Source organism: Gopherus flavomarginatus, chromosome 4 (assembly GCF_025201925.1).
Source record: "Gopherus flavomarginatus isolate rGopFla2 chromosome 4, rGopFla2.mat.asm, whole genome shotgun sequence".
NCBI lineage: Eukaryota > Metazoa > Chordata > Testudines > Testudinidae > Gopherus > Gopherus flavomarginatus.
This window is the reverse complement of record NC_066620.1, coordinates 217,057,903-217,074,431: the sequence shown is the minus strand read 5'-3', so window position 1 is coordinate 217,074,431 and position 16,529 is coordinate 217,057,903. Positions and strand designations below refer to the sequence as shown.

General features: G+C 65.8%; 1 protein-coding gene across 4 annotated transcripts; it reads left to right on the top strand.

The window, feature by feature from the left end:
* Positions 1-5,502: 5,502 nt before the first annotated feature.
* PREB (prolactin regulatory element binding) lies at positions 5,503-16,361 on the top strand. Of its 4 annotated transcripts, XM_050951499.1 has the most exons (9): positions 5,504-5,713; positions 6,815-7,016; positions 7,512-7,729; positions 12,594-12,674; positions 12,985-13,109; positions 13,598-13,771; positions 15,253-15,325; positions 15,538-15,697; positions 15,897-16,090. In XM_050951499.1, exons 1-9 carry the CDS (start codon positions 5,582-5,584, stop codon positions 15,989-15,991), a joined length of 1,260 nt encoding a protein of 419 aa, XP_050807456.1. In that variant the 5' UTR covers positions 5,504-5,581; the 3' UTR covers positions 15,992-16,090. The 4 variants fall into 4 exon arrangements, with proteins under 4 accessions (XP_050807455.1, XP_050807456.1, XP_050807453.1 ...); XM_050951498.1 differs by lacking the exon at positions 15,538-15,697 and having other exon boundaries at positions 5,503-5,713; positions 15,897-16,361; XM_050951497.1 differs by lacking the exon at positions 5,504-5,713 and having other exon boundaries at positions 6,499-7,016.
* The last annotated feature ends 168 nt before the right edge of the window (positions 16,362-16,529 follow it).

The following is a 16,529-nucleotide window of genomic DNA, read 5'->3' as shown; positions in this document are numbered from 1 at the left end:
ACTGGCTGGATAACCGTACTCAGAGAGTAGTTGTTAATGGCTCCCAATCCTGCTGGAAAGGTATAACAAGTGGGGTTCCACAGGGGTCTGTTTGGGGACCGGCTCTGTTCAATATCTTCATCAACGATTTAGATGTTGGCATAGAAAGTACGCTTATTAAGTTTGCGGACGATACCAAACTGAGAGGGATTGCAACTGCTTTGGAGGACAGGGTCAAAATTCAAAACGATCTGGACAAATTGGAGAAATGGTCTGAGGTAAACAGGATGAAGTTCAATAAAGATAAATGCAAAGTGCTCCACTTAGGAAGGAACAAACAGTTTCAGACATACAGAATGGGAGGAGACTGTCTAGGAAGGAGTAGGGCAGAAAGAGATCTAGGGGTCATAGTAGACCACAAGCTTAATATGAGTCAACAGTGTGATACTGTTGCAAAAAAAGCAAACGAGATTCTGGCATGCATTAACAGGTGTGTTGTAAACAAGACACGAGAAGTCATTCTTCCACTTTACTCTGCGCTGGTTAGGCCTCAACTGGAGTATTGTGTCCAGTTCTGGGCGCCGCATTTCAAGAAAGATGTGGAGAAATTGGAGAGGGTCCAGAGAAGAGCAACAAGAATGATTAAAGGTCTTGAGAACATGACCTATGAAGGAAGGCTGAAGGAATTGGGTTTGTTTAGTTTGGAAAAGAGAAGACTGAGAGGGGACATGATAGCAGTTTTCAGGTATCTAAAAGGGTGTCATCAGGAGGAGAGAGAAAACTTGTTCACCTTAGCCTCCAATGATAGAACAAGAAGCAATGGGCTTAAACTGCAGCAAGGGAGATTTAGGTTGGACATTAGGAAAAAGTTCCTAACTGTCAGGGTAGTTAAACACTGGAATAGATTGCCTAGGGAAGTTGTGGAATCTCCATCTCTGGAGATATTTAAGAGTAGGTTAGATAAATGTCTATTAGGGATGGTCTAGACAGTATTTGGTCCTGCCATGGGGGCAGGGGACTGGACTCGATGACCTCTCGAGGTCCCTTCCAGTCCTAGTCTATGAGTCTATGAGTCCCAGGGGATGTCCTGTGAGGAGAGGGTCCTGGAGGTGCCCTAAGGGATGTCCTGTGAGGAGGGGGTGCTGGCAGGGAGCCCAGGGGATGTCATATGAGGAGATGGTCCTGGGGGGGCCCTAGGGGATGTCCTGTGAGGAGGGGGTCCCAGGGGATGTCCTGTGAGGAGGAGGTCCTGGGGCGGCCCTAGGGGATGTCCTGTGAGGAGGGGGTCCCAGGGGATGTCCTGTGAGGAGGAGGTCCAGGGGGCGCCCTAGGGGATGTCCTGTGAGGAGGGGGTCCCAGGGGATGTCCTGTGAGGAGGTGGTCCTGGGGGGGCCCTAGGGGATGTCCTGTGAGGAGGGGGTCCCAGGGGATGTCCTGTGATGAGGAGGTCCTGGGGGGGCCCTAGGAGATGTCCTGTGAGGAGGGGGTGCTGGCAGGGAGCCCAGGGGATGTCCTGTGAGGAGAGAGTCCTAGGGGAGCCCTAGGGGATGTCCTGTGAGAAGGGGGTGCTGGGGGGGCCCTAGGGGATGTCCTGTGAGGAGGGGGTGCTGACAGGGAGCCCAGGGGATGTCATGTGAGGAGAGGGTCCTAGGGGAGCCCTAGGGGATGTCCTGTGAGGAGGGGGTCCCAGGGGATGTCCTGTGAGGAGCAGGTCCTGGGGGGGCCCTAGGGGATGTCCTGTGAGGAGGGGGTGCTGGCAGGGACCCCAGGGGTTGTCATGTGAGGAGAGGGTCCTAGGGGAGCCCTAGGGGATGTCCTGTGAGGAGGGGGTCCCAGGGGATGTCCTGTGAGGAGCAGGTCCTGGGGGGGCCCTAGGGGATGTCCTGTGAGGAGGGGGTGCTGGCAGGGACCCCAGGGGTTGTCATGTGAGGAGTGGGTGCTGGCGGGGAGCCCAGGGCATGTCATGTGAGGAAGGGGTGCTGGCAGAGGGGCCTAGAGGATGTCCTGTGTGGAGGAGGGCTGGCGGGGGGTGGGTCTGAGGGGTATCCTATGAATAGGGGGTTTGTTGTATTAATTGAGGTGGAATAAAGGGGCCCAAAGTGCTAACATGACCCAGCCCCTGTCCAGCCTTGACCTGGGGGAACAAGGCCCAGAGCTCGGTATCCAGGTACCCCACCCCTAATGACCTCTGATTAACGAACAGCAGGCGGGCCCCAGTGACAGGCTTTGCACTGTCTGAAGTGAGGCTTTCAATGCCCCCCGGCCCTGCCCTGGGCTGGGGGCAGCTGTACAAGGCCCCGGATAGCCTGGGAGCCGCTCATGCCCACTCTTGGGGCACAGAGAAGGTGGCAGCCGAGCTGGGCAGGAGCCTGGCTGGGGCTGGGGTTACAGGCCGACCCCGTCTCCTCGCACACACAAGCCATAGCTGCCCGGGCCGAGCACAGCCCAGCGACGGGGGAACGTGGCGTCTGGCTCTGCTGGGGACTTGCCCGCAGCCTCGGTGCAGGACAAAGCCAGGCCCGGCCGAGAGCCGCAAACTCGCCCAGCGCCAGGCTGGCCACGGCCCTGCCTCAACCTGCCTCCTGCTGGCCACAGGCTCCAGCCCTGCAGCCTGCGATGGCCGACTATGCCCCACGCCCAGTAGCCGGGGGGGAGGAAAGCCAGAGCTGGACCAGCAAGTCGACAGGCGGACAGGACAGGACACATGGGGAGGGGGCAGGCGACATGTGGAGGGGGCTGTGCTGCTGGCCCCAGGAGAGGTGGCCACTCTCTGAACAGCTCTCAGGTGTAGGGCCCAGCAGGGCCCAGGAGCTGGGGCTGGCAACCAGGAGCTGATGCTCGATCCCGTAGCCAACATGTTTTCCCCAAGTTTATGACAGAGGCCTATAAAATCATGCCTGGCTATTTATTCCTTCCCATAACCCGAGAACTAGGGGCCACCAAATGAAATTAACAGGCAGCAGGTTACCCCAGGAGGGGCACTGGTGGGGGGTCCTGTAGGGGGGTTGCCCCAGGGTGGTGCTGGCAGGGGAGTCCCATGCTGGGTTGCCCCAGGGTGGTGCTGGCAGGGGAGTCCCATGCTGGGTTGCCCCAGGGTGGTGCTGGCAGGGGGTGTCCTGTAGGGGGCAGTGGCAGGCAGGAGGGGGTTAGGGAGAGGTGACAGTTTCAGGCACACGTAAGTCCTGTCTCTGGGCTCCTTGGGGCAGGGCCGCGCGTCCAGCTGGCCAGTGTTGAGCTCAGTGAACCCGTGGGCCCGACCCCAGAGGAGCCATGAGGTGCAACCACAGGCCATGTGCTAAAAACTAACAGGCTGCATGGGCAAAGGCTGCCGTGGTGTCACTGGGTGGTGCCCCGGGGAATGGCTGGCAGGGGGTGCTGGGGGGCCCTGGCAGATGGGGGCAGGAGGGCACTGGGGGGGTTCCTGGAGGAGGGGGGCAGAGGGACCCTGGCAGATGGGGGCAGGGGTTGCTGGGTGGTCCCTGGAGGAGGGAGTTGCAAGGGGTTTCCCAAGGGTCGGATGGGCTGCGCTCTGGCGGGAGGTGTGCTGAGGGGGTCCCTGGGGGCAGGGGGTTGCCTAGGGGTCTGTGGGGAAGGCTCCTGGGAGGAGGCTGCCAGGGGTGGCAGTGGGGCTGGCTCTGGGGTGGTGCTGGAGGTCACTGGGGGTGTTCCCTGGGGGCAAGGTGGGCTGTGGGGTGCTGGGGGTTGCTGGAGGTGGGAGGCCAGGGGTGCTGGGGGGCCCTGGAGGAGGGGGGCAGTGGGGTGCTGCAGAGCCCTGGAGGAGGGGGTTGTCAGGGGTACCCAGGGGTAGGGGTCTGGGGGGTTGGGGTCTGGGGGGAGGGCTCCTGGTGGGAGGCTGCCAGGGGTGGCAGTGGGGCTGGCTCTGGGGTGGTGTTCCCTGGGGGCAGGATGGGCTGTGGGGTGCTGGGGGGCCCTGGAGGAGGGGGGCTGGGGGGTGCTGGGGGGCCCTGGAGGAGGGGGCCGGGGGGCTGGGTGTTCCCTGGGGGCAGGGGGGGCCCTGGAGGAGGGGGCCGGAGGGCTGGGTGTTCCCTGGGGGCAGGGGGGTGCTGGGGGGTGCTGGGGGGCCCTGGAGGAGGGGGGCTGGGGGGTGCTGGGGGGTGGAGGAGGGGGCCGGGGGGCTGGGTGTTCCCTGGGGGCAAGGGGGTTGTGGGGGCCCTGGAGGAGGGGGCCAGGGGGCTGGGTGTTCCCTAGGGGCAGGGGGGGCTGTGGGGTGCTGGGGGGCCCTGGAGGAGGGGGGCTGGGGGGTGCTGGGGGGGTGGAGGAGGGGGCCGGGGGGCTGGGTGTTCCCTGGGGGCAGGGGGGGCTGTGGGGGTCGCTGGAGGTGGGGGGCGTTCCCCAGGGGTCCTCGGGGCCAGAGGGTGTAGTGAGGGGTGGGGGCGTCAGGGGGCCCTTGGGGGCAGGATACAGAGAGGGATGGGGGCGCCATGCGGGGTGCTGGGGGTCCCTGGAGGAGGGGGGCTGGGGGGTGCTGGGGGGCCCTGGAGGAGGGGGGCTGGGGGGCCCTGGAGGAGGGGGCCGGGGGGCTGGGTGTTCCCTGGGGGTAGGGGGGTTGTGGGGGCCCTGGAGGAGGGGGCCGGGGGGCTGGGTGTTCCCTGGGGGCAGGGGGGCGCTGTGGGGGTCGCTGGAGGTGGGGGGCGTTCCCCAGGGGTCCTCGGGGCCAGAGGGTGTAGTGAGGGGTGGGGGCGTCAGGGGGCCCTTGGGGGCAGGATACAGAGAGGGATGGGGGCGCCATGCGGGGTGCTGGGGGTCCCTGGAGGAGGGGGGCTGGGGGGTGCTGGGGGGCCCTGGAGGAGGGGGCCGGGGGGGCTGGGTGTTCCCTGGGGGCAGGGGGGGGCTGTGGGGGCCCTGGAGGAGGGGGGCTGGGGGGTGCTGGGGGGGTGGAGGAGGGGGCCGGGGGGCTGGGTGTTCCCTGGGGGCAGGGGGGGCTGTGGGGTGCTGGGGGACCCTGGAGGAGGGGGGCTGAGGGGGCTGGGGGGCCCTGGAGGAGGGGGCCGGGGGGCTGGGTGTTCCCTGGGGGCAGGAGGGGCTGTGGGGTGCTGAGGGGCCCTGGAGGAGGGGGCCGGGGGGCCCTGGAGGAGGGGTGCTGGGGGGTGCTGGGGGGGTGGAGGAGGGGGCCGGGGGGCTGGGTGTTCCCTGGAGGCAGGGGGGGCTGTGGGGTGCTGAGGGGCCCTGGAGGAGGGGGCCGGGGGGCTGGGTGTTCCCTGGGGGCAGGATACAGAGAGGGATGGGGGCGCCATGCGGGGTGCTGGGGGTCCCTGGGGGCGGGGCCTAAGAAGGGGGCGGGGGGGGGAGCCCGCCTGTCCCGTGCAGTTCGGTCTCGCGCCGCTGCCCTCCACGGACTCTGCGGGACGCGGCCCCTTTAAGGTCCCCGCCTGCGCCAGGGGCACGAGCTGCCCCGCACAAAGATGGCGCCGGCGCAGTGATGTGTCGGGCGTCACGTGATCCCGGATCGCCTCGCCGGTCGGGGCCGCCTCGTGCTGACGTGTACGGGTTGTCGTGCGCAGGCGCGGTGGGGAGCGGCAGGTCGTGAGCCTGCGCAGTGCGCGTCCGTCTGTCCGGGCGCCCCCTCCCCAGCGCAGCCGCCATGGGGCCCCGCCGGCCGCCCGAGCTCTACCGGGCCCCGTTCCCGCTCTACGCGCTGCAGATCCACCCGCGCGGCCTCGCCCTGGCGGCGGGGGGCGGCGGCGCGGCCCGGACCGGCGTCCGGAACGGCCTGGTGGGGGCGGGGCCGGGGGGGCTGCGGGTCGGGAGTGAGGGGCCCCGGCAGGGCTGGGGGGGGCAGGGGCTGCGGGTCGGGAGTGAGGGGCACCGGCAGGGCTGGGGGGGGCTGGGGGGCCAGGGGCTGTGGGTCGGGAGTGAGGGGCACCAGCAGGGCTGGGGGGGGCAGGGCTGGGCTGGCAGGGGCTGCGGGTCGGGAGTGAGGGGCACCGGCAGGGCCGGGGGGGGCAGGGGCTGCGGGTCGGGAGTGAGGGGCACCGGCAGGGCTGGGCTGGCAGGGGCTGCGGGTCGGGAGTGAGGGGCACCGGCAGGGCTGGGGGGGGCAGGGGCTGCGGGTCGGGAGTGAGGGGCACCGGCAGGGCTGGGGGGGGCAGGGGCTGCGGGTCGGGAGTGAGGGGCACCGGCAGGGCCGGGGGGCCCAGGGCTGGGCTGGCAGGGGCTGCGGGTCGGGAGTGAGGGGCACCGGCAGGGCTGGGGGGGGCAGGGACTGCGGGTCGGGAGTGAGGGGCACCGGCAGGGCTGGGGGGGACTGGGGGGGCAGGGGCTGTGGGTCGGGAGTGAGCGGCACCGGCAGGGCTGGGCTGGCAGGGGCTGCGGGTCGGGAGTGAGGGGCACCGGCAGGGCTGGGGGGGGCTGGGGGGGCAGGGGCTGCGGGTCGGGAGTGAGGGGCACCGGCAGGGCTGGGGGGGGGGGCAGGGGCTGCGGGTCGGGAGTGAGGGGCACCGGCAGGGCTGGGCTGGCAGGGGCTGCGGGTCGGGAGTGAGGGGCACCAGCAGAGCAGGGGGGGATCATGCACTTCCAGCACCTTCTGGGCTGTGGTTGGTTTTGGGCCGGGCTCTGGGGCCGGGCTCCTGCGGCTTGTGGGGCAGGCAGTGGGCCTGTGCTGTGCCTGTCCTCCCCGTGCAGCTGCCTTGGTGGGAGCTGGCGCCAGGTGCTGCTGGGGTGCGACGACTCAGCTGGAGAGGGCCATTTCGGGGGCTGCCTGAAGCCGGCCTGGGGTCTGCGCAGTGGGCCCAGCCTTGGGTGTCCCCAGGGCTCCCCTGCCCGACCCCCATCCCTGATCGCCCTGTGCCCTGGTGTCTCCCTCTGCTCCCTGCAGCATTTCCTCCAGCTGGAGCAGATTGGGGGCCAGCTCAGCGCCTCGCTGCTGCACTCCCACGACACGGAGACCCGGGCCACCATGAGCATGGCGCTGGCTGGCGACGTCATCGCGGCAGGGCAGGACGCCAGCTGCCACGTTCTCCGCTTCCGCCTGCAGGGGCCCGACGAGAAAAGCAGCAGCAGCACCCCCAGCAAGGCAGGTGAGACGCGCAGCCCCCGGTGCCGGCCCCGGAAGGGGCAGCCTGGGTGGGTGTTTGCAGCTCTAGCCAGGGCTGACTTCCCAGCAGTACCAAAGTAACAGCTCCTCTGCCCCAGCCTCGTGCCCTGTGGGGGAGGGGGACAGGCAGGAGCTGGTGTGGGGCGAGCTCCTGACCTCACCCAGCAGGGGGTGCTGTGGGGGGGGCAGGGCAGGAGCTGGCGGCGGGGAGCTCATGGCCTTGCCCAGCAGGAGGCGCTGTGGGGGGGGGGGCAGGGCAGGAGCTGGCAGGGGAGCTCCTGGCCTCATCCAATAGGGGGCGCTGTGGGGGGGGGAGCTCCAGGCCTCTCCCAGCAGGGGGCGCTGGGGGAGGCAGGGCAGGAGCTGGCGGGGGGGGAGCTCATGGCCTTGCCCAGCAGGAGGCGCTGTGGGAAGCGGGTGGGGGCAGGGGTCTGAGATGCTCGGCTGAGGTGGCCTGTCGTTGCTCTGCCTGTCCCAGGCGGTGCGCAGAAGGGCCCCCGCAAGCGGAAGGCCCCCAGCCCCTCTGAAAAGGGCGAGGTTGACACGAGGAGCGAGGCGGGCGAGGTGGCAGTGGAGACGCTGTGCAGCGTGCAGACAGACTTCAGCCCCGACGCGCTGCAGAAGGCCGTGCGTGTCAGCGCCGACCATTCGCTGCTGGCCACGGGTGGCGCCGACGGCTTCCTCCGAGTCTGGGAGGTAGGAGCTGCCCTGCGGGAGGTGATGTCAGCTGGGGTCCCTGCCCAAGATCGTTCAGGTCTCCCCCTGGGTGGGTGGGGGCCAGTCAGTGCTCGACAGGGCCCCTAACGCTTCCTGCTGCTGCCTGCCTGTGAATTGCAGTGGGTGACCCCAGGCTCTTGTGTTATGAGAAGGGGTAAATAACACTTCCCTAGTCACTCGCTGCCCACCAGGCAGGATTCTCTGGATCTCTGTCGTATCCCCCCCTTAGTCGCCTCTTTGCCAGCTTGAACCGTCCCAGTCTGTTTAATCTCTCCTCACACAGCAGCCATTCCAGACTCCTCATCATTTTTGTTGCCACATCTGCATGCAGCATTCCGGGTGTTAGCATACCAGGGATTTATAGAAAAGCAATATGATCGTTTTTTGTTGTCTATCCCTTTCTTAATGATGCTAAACATTCTGTTCACTTTGACTGCTGCACAGTGAGTGGATGGTCTCAGAGAACTATCCATAATGGCTCCAAGATCTTTCTTTTTTGTATGTATAATTGGGTTTATGTTTTCCAGTGTGCATTACTTTGCACTTATCAACATGGAATTTCATCTGCCATTTTGTTGCGCAGTCACCCAGTTTTGTGAGATCCTTTTGTAGCTCTTTGCAGTCTGCCTGGGACTTAACTAGCTGGAGTAGTTTTGTATCATCTGCAAATGTTGCCACCTCACTGTTTACCCCATTTTCCAGATCATTTACGAATATGTTGAGTAGGGCTGGTCCCAGAACCGACTCTTGGGGGACAGCACTAATTACCTCTCTGCATTGTGAAAACTGACCAGTTATGCCTACCCTTTATTTCCCATCTTTTAACCAGTTACTGACCCATGAGAGAACCTTCCCTCTTATCCCATGACAGCTTACTCTGCTTAAGAGCCTTTGGTGAGGGACCTCGTCAAAGGCTTTCTGAAAATCTAAGTTCATTATATCCACTGGATCCCCCTTGTCCACTTGCTTGTTGACCCCCTCCAAGAATTATAGTAGATCAGTGAGGCATGATTTCCCATTACAAAAACCATGTTGACTCTTCTCCAGCGTATTGTATTCATCCGTGTGTCTAATAATTGTTTCTTTACCATAGTTTCAACCATTTTGCCTGGTACTGAAGTTAGGCTCACCAGCCTGTAATTGCCAGGATCACCTCTGGAACCTTTTTAAAAATTGGTGTCACGTTAGCTGTCCTCCAGTCATCTGGTACAGAGGCTGATTAAAGTAATAGTAGTTCTGCAATTTCACATTTGGGTTTCTTCAGAACTCTTGGGTGACACCACCTGGTCCTGGTGACTTGTTACTGTGTAACTTATGGATTTGTGCCAAAACCACCTCTAATGACACCTCAATCTGGGACAGTTCCTCAGATCTGTCACCTAAAAAGAAAACGGCTCAGGTGGGGCAATCTCCCTCTGCAGTGAAGGCCAATGCAAAGAATTCATTGAGCTTCTCTGCAACGGCTGTGTCTTCCTTCAGTGCATCCTTAGCACGTCCAGCGGCCCCACTGACTGCTTTGGCAGCGGTCCTGCTGCTGATGTACTTAGAAAAATGTTGCTGTTAGTTTTTATGTCTTTTGGTAGTTGCTCTTCAAATTCTTTTTGGCCTGCCTGATTATACTTCACTTGCCAGAGTTTATCCTTTGTTTTCCTCAGTGGGATTTGACTTCCTATTTTTAAAGGCCGCCTTTCTGTTGCTAACCACCTCTTTACTCTGTTGTTTAGCCAGGGGAGCTGGTTTTTAGTCCTCTTACTGATTTTTTTACTTGGGGTGTCATTTTTAGTTTGAGCCTCTGTTATGGTATTTTTAAATAGTTTCCATGCAGCTTGCAGGCATTTCACTCTTGTGACTGTTCCTTTTAATTTCCGTTTAGCTAATGTCCTGGCTTTTGTGTGGTTCCCCTTGTTGAAGTTAAATGCTGCTGTGGTGGGTTTCTTTGGCATTTCCCCCCTGCGGTTACATTTAACATTATGGTCGCTATTATCAAGCAATTTGTCTACGTTCGTCTCTTGGACCAGACCCCATGAGTCGCTTAGCTCTAAATCCAGACTTGTCTCTCACCTTGTGGGTTCCAGGACCAGCTGCCCCAAGAAGCAGCCATTGATGGTGTCGAGAAATGTTCTCTCTGCATCCCATCCCGAGGCGATATGTGCCCAGTCAGTATGGGGATGGGTGAAATCCCCCATTATTACTGGGTTTGTAGCCTCACTAATCACCCTGAGCGTTTCACTGTCACTGCCCTCGTCAGGCGGTCAGCAGTAGGGACAACGGGGAGTGTCTCTTCTCCCACTCATAACGTGAGAACAAGGAGAGCTGAAAGATGCTAAAAGGGGGGCAGTTAAAGCCGGTAAAAGGAAACACTCTTTTGCCCAATGATTAATTAGCGTGTAGAACTCACCGCTGCAGGAGGCCAGTGGGGCCCAGAGCTTAGCAAGATTCAGGCAGCATTGGCTGTTTTTCTGTGGGTCACAAGGCTGCCTGGTGTGGTTATAACGAACCCAGCTGCCCCACGGCTAAGCGGGTCTCTAGCTGGTAGAGACCAGGGGCAGGCGACACCCCCCCCCCCCCCCCCCGCAGCACCTGGCCCTGGGCAGCTGGCTCCAGGCTGGCAATCCCGGCTCCTTGGGCCTTGGCCATAGCAGTGTTAATGGCAGCCAGGCTGACCTGCGGGGAGAAGCTGGAGACTGGGGGCATGGCGTGAGGGGAGGGGGGTGTTGGGCCCAGCTGGCGGCTGAGCCTGGCTCTCTCAGTTCCCCAGCTTGGGGGGCGCTGAGCCCGGCTCTCTCTCTGTTCCCCAGCTGGGGGGGGCGCTGAGCCCGGCTCTCTCTCTGTTCCCCAGCTGGGGGGGGCGCTGAGCCCGGCTCTCTCTCTGTTCCCCAGCTGGGGGGGGCGCTGAGCCCGGCTCTCTCTCTGTTCCCCAGCTGGGGGGGGCGCTGAGCCCGGCTCTCTCTCTGTTCCCCAGCTGGGGGGGGGCGCTGAGCCCGGCTCTCTCTCTGTTCCCCAGCTGGGGGGGGGCGCTGAGCCCGGCTCTCTCTCTGTTCCCCAGCTGGGGGGGGGCGCTGAGCCCGGCTCTCTCTCAGTTCCCCAGCTTGGGGGGCGCTGAGCCCGGCTCTCTCTCTGTTCCCCAGCTGGGGGGGGCGCTGAGCCCGGCTCTCTCTCTGTTCCCCAGCTGGGGGGGGCGCTGAGCCCGGCTCTCTCTCTGTTCCCCAGCTGGGGGGGGCGCTGAGCCCGGCTCTCTCTCTGTTCCCCAGCTGGGGGGGGCGCTGAGCCCGGCTCTCTCTCTGTTCCCCAGCTGGGGGGGGCGCTGAGCCCGGCTCTCTCTCTGTTCCCCAGCTGGGGGGGGCGCTGAGCCCGGCTCTCTCTCTGTTCCCCAGCTGGGGGGGGCGCTGAGCCCGGCTCTCTCTCTGTTCCCCAGCTGGGGGGGGCGCTGAGCCCGGCTCTCTCTCTGTTCCCCAGCTGGGGGGGGCGCTGAGCCCGGCTCTCTCTCTGTTCCCCAGCTGGGGGGGGCGCTGAGCCCGGCTCTCTCTCTGTTCCCCAGCTGGGGGGGGCGCTGAGCCCGGCTCTCTCTCTGTTCCCCAGCTGGGGGGGGCGCTGAGCCCGGCTCTCTCTCTCTGTTCCCCAGCTGGGGGGGGCGCTGAGCCCGGCTCTCTCTCTGTTCCCCAGCTGGGGGGGCACTGGGGGGTGGCGCTGAGCCCAGCTCTCTCAGTTCCCCAGCTAGGGGGGTGCTGGGGGCACTGAGCCCGGCTCTCTCTCTGTTCCCCAGCTGGGGGGGCGCTGAGCCCGGCTCTCTCTCTGTTCCCCAGCTGGGGGGGCGCTGAGCCCGGCTCTCTCTCTGTTCCCCAGCTGGGGGAGGTCGCTGAGCCCGGCTCTCTCTCTGTTCCCCAGCTGGGGGAGGTCGCTGAGCCCGGCTCTCTCTCTGTTCCCCAGCTGGGGGAGGTCGCTGAGCCCGGCTCTCTCTCTGTACCCCAGCTGGGGGGGCGCTGAGCCCGGCTCTCTCTCTGTACCCCAGCTGGGGGGGCGCTGAGCCCAGCTGTCTCTGTTCCCCACTGGGGGAGGTGCTGGGGGGTTGCTGAGCCTGGCTCTCTTAGTTCCCTACCTGGGGGGGTGCTGGAGGGGGCGCTGAGCCCAGTTCTCTCTTAGATCCGCCGCTGAGGGGGCACTGAGCCCATCTCTCTCTGTTCCCCAGCTCGGGGAGCACTGGGGGGGTTGCTGACCCCATCTCTCTTTCAGTTCCCCAGCTGGGGGGGTGCTGAGCCAGTCTCTCTCTCAGTTCCCCAGCTGGGGGGGCGCTGAGCCAGTCTCTCTCTGTTCCCCAGCTTGGGGAGCACTGGGGGGGTTGCTGACCCCATCTCTCTCTCAGTTCCCCAGCTGGGGGGGCGCTGAGCCAGTCTCTCTCTGTTCCCCAGCTTGGGGGGCACTGGGGGGGTTGCTGACCCCATCTCTCTCTCAGTTCCCCAGCTGGGGGGGCGCTGAGCCAGTCTCTCTCTGTTCCCCAGCTGGGGGGGCGCTGGGGGGGGTGCTGACCCCATCTCTCTCTCTCTGTTCCCCAGCTGGGGGGGCGCTGGGGGGGGGTTGCTGACCCCATCTCTCTCTCAGTTCCCCAGCTTGGGGGGCACTGGGGGGGTTGCTGACCCCATCTCTCTCTCAGTTCCCCAGCTGGGGGGGCGCTGAGCCAGTCTCTCTCTGTTCCCCAGCTTGGGGGGCACTGGGGGGGTTGCTGACCCCATCTCTCTCTCTGTTCCCCAGCTGGGGGGGCGCTGGGGGGGTTGCTGACCCCATCTCTCTCTCTGTTCCCCAGCTGGGGGGGCGCTGGGGGGGGTTGCTGACCCCATCTCTCTCTCAGTTCCCCAGCATGAAGAAGGTGCTGGAATTCAAAGCCCATGACGGGGAGATTGAGGACATTGCGCTGGGTCCCGAGAACAAGGTGAGCAGCTGACCCCAGAGCCCAGGGTGCGCCCCCCCCCGGAGCACTTGCTGCCTGCCCCCCACGCGCTAGGGGGGTTGTGTGGGGTCCCTGAGTGAAGGCTCCTATGGGCGGGGGAGGGAGGCTCAGGATGCTGGTGCTGGCCTGGGGAGGTGGCATGCAGTGAGCAGTGGCCACGGTGCCTTAGACAGAATGGAGGAGTTGCAGCCTGGTGCAGGCCAGATGGACTGGGGAAACTGAGGCTGGGTCTCCATCGCTCCTGAGGCTGGCTGGGGCCCCCGGCCTGGCTCTCATGGCTGCGTCCCGGCAGGTGGTGACAGCGGGCCGGGATTTCCAGTGCTGCGTGTGGCAGAGAGATCAGCTGGTGCTGCGGCTGCGCTGGGATGAGAACATGCCGGGCGTCCCTGACAAGACCTACCGCTACCAGGCCTGCAGGTAGGGCCCTGGCCGGGCCCAGACACGGGGTGAGGCCTGGCCAGATCGACAGGCGCCTGGTGTTTGGCTGGGCTCTCGGGTGGGGCTCAGAGCCCCTGGCATGGGTAGCGGCTGGGCTCAGGGGTGCTGGGGGGGCCCTGGGCTCCCGACATGGGTGGTGGCTGGGCTGACAGGTTCCCGGTGTGGGTGGGGGCTGGGCTCAGGGGTGCCGAGGGGGCCCTGGGCTGGGCTGATGGGCTCCCGGTGTGGGTGGGGGCTGGGCTCAGAGGTGCTGGAGGGGCCCTGGGCTGGGCTGATGGGCTCCCGGTGTGGGTGTGGGCTGGGCTCAGGGGTGCCGAGGGGGCCCTGGGCTGGGCTGGTGGGCTCCCGGCGTGGGTGGGGGCTGGGTTCACGGGTGCTGGAGGGGCCCTGGGCTCCTGACATGGGTGGGGGCTGGGCTCAGGGGTGCCGGGGGGCCCTGGGCTGGGCTGACGGGCTCCCGGTGGCAGGTTTGGGACAGTGCCGGACCAGGCGGAGGCACTGCGACTCTACACGGTGCAGGTGCCCCACAAGCGCGGGCGCCGCCCCCCGCCCTGCTACCTCACCAAGTGGGACGGAAAAAGCTTCCTGCCTCTGCTCACCCAGCCCTGCGGGGGCGAGGTCATCTCCTGCCTCTCCGTCAGGTACGGGGGGGGGGGGTTGGCCAAGTTCACGGGTGGGCTGGGCTGCGGGGGGTCAGGGTGAGGGCTGGGGAGAGGCGCTGGCCCAGTTCTCGGGCGGGCTGGGGGGTCAGGGCAAGGGCTGGGGGCGTAGCGCTGGCCCAGTTCTCAGGCAGGCTGGACTGAGGGGGGGGGAATTAGGGTGAGGGCTGGGAGGAGGCGCTGGCCCAGTTCAGGGGTGGGCTGGGCTGCGGGGGCCGGGGGGGAATGCTGGCCTAGTTCTCAGGTAGGCTGGGCTGGGGGGGGTCAGGGTGACAGATGGGGGGGTGCTGGCCCAGTTCTTGGGTGGGCTGGGCTGGGGGGGTCAGGGTGAGGGCTGGGGGGAGGCGCTGGCTCAGTTCTCGGGTGGGCTGGGCTGGGGGGTCAGGGCGAGGGGCTGGGGAGAGGCGCTGGCCCAGTTCTCAGGCAGGCTGGACTGAGGGGGGGGGGAATCAGGGTGAGGGCTGGGAGGAGGCGCTGTCCCAGTTCTCGGGTGGGCTGGGCTGGGGGGTCAGGGTGAGGGCTGGGGGCATAGCGCTGGCCCAGTTCAGTCAGGCTGGGGGGGGTCAGGGTGAGGGCTACGGGGAGGTGCTGGCCCAGTTCTCGGACGGGCTGGGTTGGGGGTCAGGGTGAGGGCTGGGGGGAGGCACTGGCCCAGTTCTCGGGCGGGCTGGGCTGGGGGTCAGGGTGAGGGCTGGGGGCATAGCGCTGCCCCAGTTCTCGGGCGGGCTGGGCTGGGGGGGTCAGGGTGAGGGCTGGGGGCGTAGCGCTGCCCCAGTTCTCGGGCGGGCTGGGCTGAGTGGTCAGGGTGAGGGCTGGGTGGGGGTGCTGGCCCAGTTCTCGGGCGGGCTGGACTGGGGGGTCAGGGTGAGGGCTGGGCGGGGGTGCTGGCCCAGTTCTCGGGCGGGCTGGGCTGGGGGGGGGTCAGGGTGAGGGCTGGGGGGAGGCGCTGGCCCAGTTCTCGGGCAGGCTGGGCTGGGCGGGGAGTCAGGGTGAGGGCTGGGGGCGTAGCGCTGCCCCAGTTCTCGGGCGGGCTGGGCTGGGGGGTCAGGGTGAGGGCTGGGTGGGGGTGCTGGCCCAGTTCTCGGGCAGGCTGGGCTGGCTGGTCAGGGTGAGGGCTGGGGGCGTAGTGCTGGCCCAGTTCTTGGGGGGGCTGGGCTGGGGGGTCAGAGTGAGGGCTGGGTGGAGGTGCTGGCCCAGTTCTCAGGCGGGCTGGGCTGGGGGGGGTCAGGCTGAGGGCTGGGGGGAGGCGCTGGCCCAGTTCTCGGGGAGGCTGGGCTGGGGGGGGAGTTAGGGTGAGGGCTGGGGGGCGTAGCGCTGCCCCAGTTCTCGGGCAGGCTGGGCTGGGGGGTCTGGGTGGGGGCGCTGGCCCAGTTCTCGGGCAGGCTGGGCTGGTGGGGGGTCAGGGTGAGGGTCTGTGCTGTGCATCTGTCTGATCAGCTGTTTGGTGCCATCTGTCCCACCAGTGACTCGGGCACGTTTCTGGGGCTGGGCACCGTGACAGGCTCGGTTGCCATTCACGTCTCCTTCTCGCTGCAGGTAAGTGGCTGCCTGGTGCCTGGGGGGCAGGGCTCTCTGTGGGCGGGGTGTGGGAGGTGCTGTCGGGGGGTGGGGTGGGGGGAATCTCCAGGGCCCCTGGGGGAGCTGGGCGTTGGCCTAGTTCCGGACGCACCCCCAGCCTCCTGAGCTCCTGCCTGGGGCTGGGCAGGGCCCAGTACACGGCTTGGCCCGTGACGCTGCCCTCCCCGCAGAGGCTGTACTACGTGAAGGAGGCACATGGCATCGTGGTGACAGACGTGGCCTTCCTGCCCGAGAGCCGGCGGGGCCGGGAGCTGCTGGCCGAGAACGAGGCTGCCCTGCTCAGCGTGGCCGTGGACAGCCGCTGCAAGCTGCATCTGCTGCCCCCCAGGCGTACGTGCCCCGGGTCCTTGGGGGGAGGGGTCCTGCCCCCTACCCTAGCCCAGGCTGCTTCCCTGCTCCAGCTAGACCCTAGCAGGGCCCCTCTGACGCGGTGCCCCCCCCCAGCTTGATCTGAGGCCCTGCCCTGGGTTGATGCCCCCTCCCTTCCCGGTGGCTGGTTCCCCCTGAGCCAGCTCCTTCTCTCCCACAGGCAGCTTCCCCGTGTGGCTGCTGCTGCTGCTCTGCGCTGGCCTGGTGGTGGCCACCATCCTGCTGCTGCAGCTGGCCTTCCCCGGCTTCCTGTAGGCGTGAGGAGCCCTGCGGGGACAGCAAGAGACTCTGCCCCTCGGGGCCCTCGCCTGCCTGGTCCGGCCCGGCTCTGCCCCCGGGACAACGTGAAGCAGCTCAGAGACCTGCAGCCCCTCCGGCCCCACACCGGGTGCTCCTGCTCAGGGCCTGGCCCCGGCCCTGCCTGCCCATGGTGGGGATGTGTGCGCCGGGTGTCTCCCTGCATGGGACGGGCGCTGCCTGAGCTCTCGGGAACGGTAAGATGCTCTGGGTGAGGGAGAGCCCAGTCTGTGTCAGTCGCCCCATGACGCCCGTCCAGCGACGTGCCAGCAGTGTCTACCCGTGCTCCTGCTGCAGCTCGCTGGCTGCCATTAAAACTGGAGTCTGACCGGTCGCTCCCCTGCCTGTGCATGCTGGGGGGCTGCCGAGCCCATGGGAGGAACTGCGGGGGTGCAAAGAATAGAAAATCCTGTTTTCTCTACGGTGCCCTCCTGGGTCTGGGCACAGGTTGGGCCAGTCACTGCGCAAGACCCCAGCCAGTTGGCTCCATTGGCCC

Bases quoted from the DNA above. Each gene is read 5' to 3' on its own strand.
- PREB (XM_050951496.1), top strand. From the start codon at position 6,506: ATGCACTTCCAGCACCTTCTGGGCTGTGGTTGGTTTTGGGCCGGGCTC. The intron at 7,017-7,511 runs GTGAGACGCGCA...TGCCTGTCCCAG, and splicing joins CAGCACCCCCAGCAAGGCAG to GCGGTGCGCAGAAGGGCCCC. The intron at 13,772-15,252 runs GTACGGGGGGGG...CTGTCCCACCAG, and splicing joins ATCTCCTGCCTCTCCGTCAG to TGACTCGGGCACGTTTCTGG.